General features: G+C 30.6%; 1 protein-coding gene across 1 annotated transcript in view; it reads right to left on the reverse strand.

The window, feature by feature from the left end:
• Window positions 1–6,844: 6,844 nt before the first annotated feature.
• Window positions 6,845–8,533, reverse strand: part of LOC106687279 (thioredoxin) — a 15,421-nt gene continuing 13,732 nt past the window's right edge. Inside the window, exon 4 of the mRNA XM_014431064.2 lies at window positions 6,845–8,138. Within this exon, the coding sequence (XP_014286550.1) occupies window positions 8,130–8,138 (9 nt within the window). The 3' untranslated portion in view covers window positions 6,845–8,129. The remainder of the gene's footprint in view (window positions 8,139–8,533) is intronic.

The following is an 8,533-nucleotide window of genomic DNA, read 5'->3' on the forward strand; positions in this document are numbered from 1 at the left end:
CTAAAGGGTTTGATATACGGTGGGTTGGTAACTATATGCATCTCTATAATTATAACTATATTTAAGTATATTGAATGATAAAGGGATTCGCCTGAAAATTGGAATATGGTTTGAGGCTGCTGTCTGCTGATGTGTTTCACAAGATTTCGTAATTTCTATTGTCAGTAAGTTAGTCCTCAGTCGAGTCTAAGTCAGTTTGTTCGTGTCTGCCACCTTTGTGGCCGCCCGGCCGGTGTTGGAGTCCTGAATAATGGGTTCGTACAGTACTGGAGGCTGTCATAAATTTGTATGTATTTCCTCGATATAAATTCTGTCACAGTCGGTAGTTCGAGTGTCGTATGTATGTGAATCTGCTTTGCTCTTTGAAGTGAAGTTGGTCTGATCTGCAACTGTTGGAGCCTCTTGTCAGTTGAAGGTGCTATATTGGTAATCATAGGTGCTCCATAGAGTAGGGTTGGCCTGAGTACACTCTTGTAAATCATTAATTTGAGGCAGGTTCTAACCTGCTTGATCTTCTTATTGCAATGTCGAGCTACCGTTAGGTGTCTGTCAAGGATGACACAGATATACTATACTACCTGCTGGTCTATTCTGGCACTCTACTACTCCATAGACTTTAGGGAGAGGACGCTTGTTCATCTGGCAGGAAAAAATAATTCAGTCGGTCTGCTTGGGATTAATTGTAGTATTCAACCCTTCTAGTATCTTGGTTATTTCCGTATAGCCCTTCTCCTCCTAGACCTACCTCTGCATTCATTGTATACTTTACGTTTTGAGTATTTTAACATCATGTCTGAACCAGAACCATTGTTTTTTTTTTGTTTTTTTTTTGGTTTTTTTATTCTTTATATTTCTTTTTTTATTATTCTGATTATTTCATTACTTAGCAATTAAACAATTTTACGCCAGCCAATTGGCACTCAAATGTTCATTGTAATAACTCTTAGGGGACCAGGTGTTTCAGAATAAAATTAGTTTTCATTTTATTACATATAAAAATAATTTAAGATAGAAGTTAATTAAGTTCCAAACTATATCAATTTACTGGCTTAATCCGAATTTAAAGTGCATGAAATTAGTGATTTTACCCCCATAAAATACCCAATTAATCAATCTGCTGGTAAAGGATAAGGCTATCCACTAGGAATTTGCATTTTTTTTTAAAATTTTCACTTTAGATATTGACACTAAACTAGTAATTACTTACTGAAAATTTCATAATCAGTAGTAAGTTGAGTCATTTAATAGGATTCCTAGTAATAAAGATTGTTGAAAATGCCATGAATTTGGAAATTGTACAAACATTTTCCAAAAATGTTGATCAACATACTGTTACTTCTCAAATGCAGAACAATAATAACCACATATGAGCGTGAAGCGCGAACGAAGTCGTTGCATAAAGATAAACCCTTTGGGCTTATCACATATTGGGATGTGTCAAACGCGTATTCGGTGGCGCAAACACGCGTCAGATTTTGTAACACTAGTTTATCGTAGGAAAATCGCATATTAGCAACTTGACACTTTTTCGCGTCACAAGTGTGTTGCGGCGCAATAGCAAAGCTACAGATTGGTTATCAACTAAGCATATCGGCATAGAAATACTAATATTCTAAAATACGGTTTCATGTAAAGCTAAAAAAAAAAAATAAATAAAATTATAAATATACGGTTTTCCGATTTTCGTAATCGTTTCGAATTTCGTAAAAACAGAACATACTTTGATTCATTCATTTCCTCATTCTACTTTCTTTTTTATTTTCTATACTTACTGTGGTTGTTATCGTGTTCTGTTTTTAGCCCTGAAGAAGGCTAGAAACTCAAGCCGAAACGTTGGCACAATAAAATAGGTTAATACAACTTATTTATGTTTATCTTTGACCGCACCCCAACCATCTTCTACTCGTTCGTCATCCACGGTCAACTATCTCTCATAATTATAAATAATAAATGTTTCTGGAACCCTCATCCAACTGCGGTCGCCAGAAACATAACTGTTTTCTTCATCTAGGTAATATATTCATGAATTTTCTACTAAATATGGGCAAAATAAGTTATTAAATACATCCGGCTTATCCTTAAATAATAAATTAGGATAAACTTATCCTTTTGAAAACACGTGAACATTAATATCGAGAATAAAATATCGATATTCCGTAAAATATATTTTTTTAAATCAAAGGTTAATATTATAATATTTAATATAACCCAAAATATTGTTATTTCAAAGATATTAATGTCGATATCCCATTCAGGGACGTTCCAATATCACTAAAGTATTACGTCATAGATTCGATACGATACCTTAACTGAATTATCGATATCCAATATTATTATATAGATAATTATTTTAAAAACAATTTTAATGCCTATACCCCATATAAGGATATTACGATAGCAATAAAGCATCAATACTTCTACGGATAAAATGATATCCCGTTTGTACCAATTACTGACAAAAATAAAGAAAATACATAGTAGGGGAATTAACGATAAAAGATACCGTAGACATCGTCGATATATCGGACGTTTTGATACGAGAGAATATTTGAAGTATCCTTAATCCCTTCAGTATTCAGTAATCTCTTATTTTATTTTATTGCCTGCTATTTTACCTTAATAACATCCTACACAATAATTCTCTTAACTACATTCCATATTTGAATTTTGTTTTTCTAGTTTATTCACCAAGAAAAAAATTTATTTTCAATTTTCTAATCAATCATTGAAACTAAGTTTTATTTCAATCTGAAAGCAAGACTTTTAGAACAAGATCCCAAGAGGAGAAAAAAGGCAGTTATCTCATCCCAATTTTTGATTACTTAAATGAAAACTAGGTATAATTAATAGTTTGTATTTAATAGTACTCACAAAATTGCTGAGTCTGCCAAGTACTAAAAGATCAGTAGTTAGTGAATTTATTTTGAAAAATTTATATCTCAAAAACCATTTGACGTACAGATGTCTATTAGCACTCAAATTAAAGCTAGTTTAATGAGCTATAAAGTAGTTTATAATGTTTATCTTCACAGGAGTAATAGTTTACGTGAAATTTGGTAAAATAAATTGATTTATAGTTGTTCGGACAAATTTTCATTTGCCAAATTTTTATATATATGTGAATATCATAAAAACTACTTCCCCTACGAAGATAAGTGTAATAAAATACTTTATAGTAAGTTGAATTTCCTTTATTTTGAGTGTTAGCAGACATATGTGCGTCTTATGGGTCTAGAGATATATGTATTCAAAAATCTATCTAAAAAACAACTATAAATTAACATTTTGTGGGTTTAATACCATAAAAAATACTACTTCTACAAAGATAAACATAATTAACTATTTTATAGTAAATTTAACTAGCTTTAATTTGAGCGCTAATCAGTACCTCCAATGGTTTCTGAAATAAAGTTTTTCATAAATCAAATTTATTGTCCGAACAACTATAAATCAATATATTTTAACAATTATCATGAAAACTACTATTCCTACGAAGGTAAAGGTCATAAACGTTTTTATAGTCCATTAAACTAGCTTTAATTTGTGTGCTAGAAGACATCAGTACGTCACATAGCTCCTGAGATATAATGTTTCAGCAAATTTACTCTTCTTTAAATAATGTTCTATTAGACTTTCTAGTGTTGTTAGTTTTTAAGATATAGAGCTCCGAATGAAAAATTGATGTTTTTTAAAACTTTTGAAACAGTCGCCATTTTTTAATCCCCCTACCTATACTTGGCAGACTCATCACTTTTGACTAGTAATTATACATAGTTTTTATTGAAGTAATCAAAAATTGGGGTCAGATAACTGCCGCTTTTTATTTCCGGCTCTTGCACTAAATTAATAAATTATAAAAGTGGATCGAAAAGATAATATAACAGGGACTGAAAATGGAGCGGAACACCGAACGTCCCCAAGTTTTATGTAGATGAGTTCACTTGTGTTGAAGTTACAGCTATTCTTGTGATTTCCAAAAAATATTTTTCTGTTTCAATACATATTTGAATTATGGTGTTTCTCGAAGTGGGAATAATGAATGTAAGTTCTGTTCCTGCCAAACATATGAAGGTTTAACAAAGTTAAGGAAGTTGCAATGCAAACAGGAAACTTCGTGTAGTCTGGCCTCTTTTCGTCCTAATCGGATGCTTCTATTTTTTTTCCTTTTTATCCTTTATTTATTCATACTGCTATGCACTGTCTCCAAAAATAAGTTAATTAATTAATTTATAATGATAATGAGTCCTGCAAAACTATTATCATAATGCTTTGTTAGTTACTGTGTCATTCACTAAAGGGTTTCCCAATGAAAACACGATGTTTTTAGCTCAATAGTAAGTAAAGTAACATTTTTTAGTCTTTCCGTAAATGTTCCCCCAAAAGGCCAGAGTAGTCCTGTCTGCTTACTCCATTTTTTAATTTGTTTTGAATTATATTAAAAGAAAACTTTTGATAGTATCATTCAAATGCATAAAACATTTTGACATTTATCATGTTTAACTAACAAAAGTTGGTAACCTGTTCGACTGAAAATGTAAAAATATTTACAGTGGGCTTCAAACGTTTTGACTATTTTAAAAGTAAACAAATATTAACATTTTTCCAAAAAAATCATGTTGAAATCATAAAACATAGACAATTAACCAAACCCCTCCAAAAACATGTTCCATTTTACTGAAACAAAATAAAAAAAAGAACAGAAATCAGAAAAATAGCATTAATACTTTTGAAGATATAATATATAAGGAATATATAAACTAAAGAAATGTGTCAGATTTTGTTCTCCGAAATGATTTATTGCACTTACTGATTTATTACATTGTTCTCAATCAGACAATGAAACAGATAAAAGTGGGGAAACGGAAATACTTCTGATTATTACCTAACATTCAAATTAAAATCATTTTTATAATGTTGACACAAATTTATGATAAGTGAAAAGGTAATATACATTACAAAAAAATTAAATTTGTACCACTACAACCCATGAAGGGTTAGAGGTGCAGTACTTGGTAAGGAAGCATTGTTACTAACCAACGGTTGTACAAGGAGCAGATTTGGTCAGAATCATGCTCGACAGTTAGATTTTTACACAATTAAGGGTATCCACTAAATGAGATTGAGTGAAGCAACAAGAGCTGACTCACGGCTACAGTAAAAAAGAAAATAATTATCACACAGCTGGATTCGAACCCAGGTCCTTGGAGTTTGTAACACAGTGCCTTACCAATGAGCCATCCACTCTCGCTACAATATTGTATTCTATTATCTTGCAGAGATCTGGAACCTAATGAAGTGTTCTCATACATTGAAAATTTCCATCCAAGAAAATCTGGACCCTGGAAGATTGTTGGATTCTTAAAGGTTCTTTAAAGTACTGTTTTGTAAGTAAGTTTTGTTTATTTATTATTTTTATTTACCTCCCTTATCTAAAGAGTATTGAAAGATTTTAAGGTACACTCCTGAGATTCATTTAGGAAAAAGTGAGATACCTCATATTGCTATACATCTTACATAATGTTGAATCAACAGGAGAATCATATAAATATTTTAAATATATATTGTTTCAAGTATTGACTACGAACATACTCTGCTAATTTTTAATATTAGCTACTTTATGTCTCAAAGAAATAAATTTACTATATAAACGTATTTTGCCACCAATTTTTTTTTTGTTTTAAGAAGTGCCGGTTTTAAAAAAAAAAAATCTTCGAATTATCCAAGTCATCTTTTCATTGAAAATTATACGATAAGGTGCAGTTAGTTGACAATGAATTAATAAGAGGAAAATATGGTCGAGGGGGGGATGGGAGGGGGGTGCGGTCAGCAAAAAGAACTCAAATAAACAAAAAAATATTTATTCGTGCCGACGTTTCGACCTGAGTTTCATGTCTTCATCATGGAGCTTGCGGCCGAGATACTAACTAAACTGGTTTATAATACATCTAATGCTGACGAAGCCCTGAATCTCTGGTCAAAACGTCGACATGAATAAATAATTTGTTGTATATTTGGGTTCTTTCTGCTGACCGCGCCTCGCCTTTCTCTCCTCCCCCCTCCCCGACCGTTCTCTCCACTTATATGTGCAGTACAATACATTTCAAACTATTATAGTATGAATAATAAACTTTTGGATATGATTGCCGATTATTAAATCAAAATCTTTCTTTAGGCAAAAGAACATTTTTGTGCCTTAGTTCATAATTGTTTTACCACGCAGAGCAGTATTAACATTAAGTTTTACTCCTTTAAATATGAGTTTTTATAATGTTACTTATTAATGTAAAATTTATATATTTCGTACTCATATAGGTTTATCAAACATTTATGGCCAGGGCAATTATCACAGTAAAAATGAAATCAATTCCATTATTTGTTGATTTTATATTGTTTGCTAAATATCCTAGCACAGAACTACCAATCTCATCTACTCCACGTTCCGATTCGCTTTACTGCCATACATAGCAAGTAACCTGGGCTGATTTTAACTAAAAAATTGGTCCAAATATCCAAACGGTTTATAAAAATAAAACAAACTGCAACTTGTCGCAAAGCAAAATGTGTCACTATTACAGAAAATGAAAAAATCTCTTCAAACTAATGAAATAATTAACCATCTGCTTTCTGTTAAAAAAATTGACAGAAAATGAAGATGTATTCACTACAGTGAAATTATAACTTTCGAACACGTCAAGCAAAATACACTTCCTTTTTTTTAATTTTTCAGTATTATACACCTGCCAAATTATTCCGAAAAACTTACAGCTTATTAACTTATTAATAAATGTTTTTTCGTGGTATATTAATGAATAACAGGAAAAGGATAAAAGAAAAACAAAACAAATAATCTTTGCTTCACGTTTATTCCTCGAGTGAGGTGAAAACTTGTGACGTGCATTGTTCTAGACCTTACTACACCCAAACCAACTTAAGACTATTTTTTTTTTTTTTGTTAAACTTAAAATTAATTGACTACGTTACACTTGAGATTCACAGTAGAGATCAAATGATTTTGATATGATCGTTTACTTCTTGCTTAAACTAGATTTGTCCTATATCAGTTCAATGGGCTATTGTAATCTGACTAAAATTTGAAAAATTTGGAAAAAAGGAACTATTGAATTTATGAGATCGTAACTAAGTCTAAACTACTTATAACTACATTTCGTTGCCCAAATTAAATTTTTTATTTTTCCATCCAGTGCATTGACGGATGGAATTAAATTCTAAATAAAGAAGAGGGTACTTGGCAGACTAAAAAGAATGATGATCTGTTGAAAAAATTAAAAAAAAAAAAAAAAAAAAAATTATACCAATGCCAAAAGGTTATAATTTTGTATAAAAAAAAGTTGAAGTAAAAAAAAAATTTAGTCAGAAACTATGATTTAATTAAAATTTAGATTTTTATCACCATTTTCATAGTCTACCACTCTTCTTAATTTATAATTTTAAAATGCGCTCTTGAGGAAATGGGCAACAAAAACTGTGCTGTGAAGTATGTGCTAATGATTTGTGATTTCCTTAAAACTAAATAGAGAGATTAAAATTTACTTAACTAAGTGAAAAAATGCAAAAATAGAGAGCTTAATGTGAGAAATAGTGCTAGGACAAAAATGTGGAATGTATAAGGACGGTAAAAGTGCAAGGACGGAATTAGGAATACTAAAAGTTAAAACTCAAATGTGGTGATTAATTTCTACTTATAAAATACCTTATATATCCTGTTCCCTTAAATTAAAATATGATCACAATATTTTCAGTCTGATATGTTGATAAACTTTTTCTTCTTATTATTGTAATTACTACTTATTGTCATAATCATATTTCTTAAATAATATAAGCCTATTAAGGATCTTGCTATCACTGGAAGTATTAAAGACTGATTTATTTCACTTAGATTTTTAGTATAGGCTTATTAAAATATTTCGCTTAACAGGATACATAAGTATTGCTACCACCTTTACCTTAAAATAAACTAATAAAGACTATTCTATCGCGCTTAAGCGTTTTGACTACGAATGGTCTACAAAGTGACTACGTAATTAAAGTCTTTCTTCCGAGGTCTTTATTGTTGGGTCCGAGATCAAGGTCATTGCATTAAAGACGTCTGTCCATTTATTTCCATGAGATTAATACTCCTGTCAACAAAAAAAAAATAAATAAATAAAAGGATTTTTAATATCAGACAAAACATGATAGGGACTACATAACCTATAAATACGAATTTCATTTTAGACTTTTTTTTTTTTAAATACATGAAATAGTTATACGAGAAGATGGTTAGGGGGTGCGGTCAAAATACAGCACAAATAAGTTTAAGTAACTTAGTTAATTGTGCCAGAATTTCTTGCCTTCCTCAGGGCTAAGAACAGAACAAGATAACAACCAATGAATACAGAAAATAATAAATAAAATATAAACAGAATGACATTAAGCAAATTGTACAGAATGGAATTAATAAAATAAAGTGATGAAATAAGTGGAAAATAAAATGTATACATAGGTAATTGAATAAGTAGGTAAAATAACATAA

This window comes from Halyomorpha halys, unplaced genomic scaffold, assembly GCF_000696795.3.
Source record: "Halyomorpha halys isolate HHAL.00 unplaced genomic scaffold, Hhal_1.1 Scaffold38.1, whole genome shotgun sequence".
Classification (NCBI taxonomy): domain Eukaryota; kingdom Metazoa; phylum Arthropoda; class Insecta; order Hemiptera; family Pentatomidae; genus Halyomorpha; species Halyomorpha halys.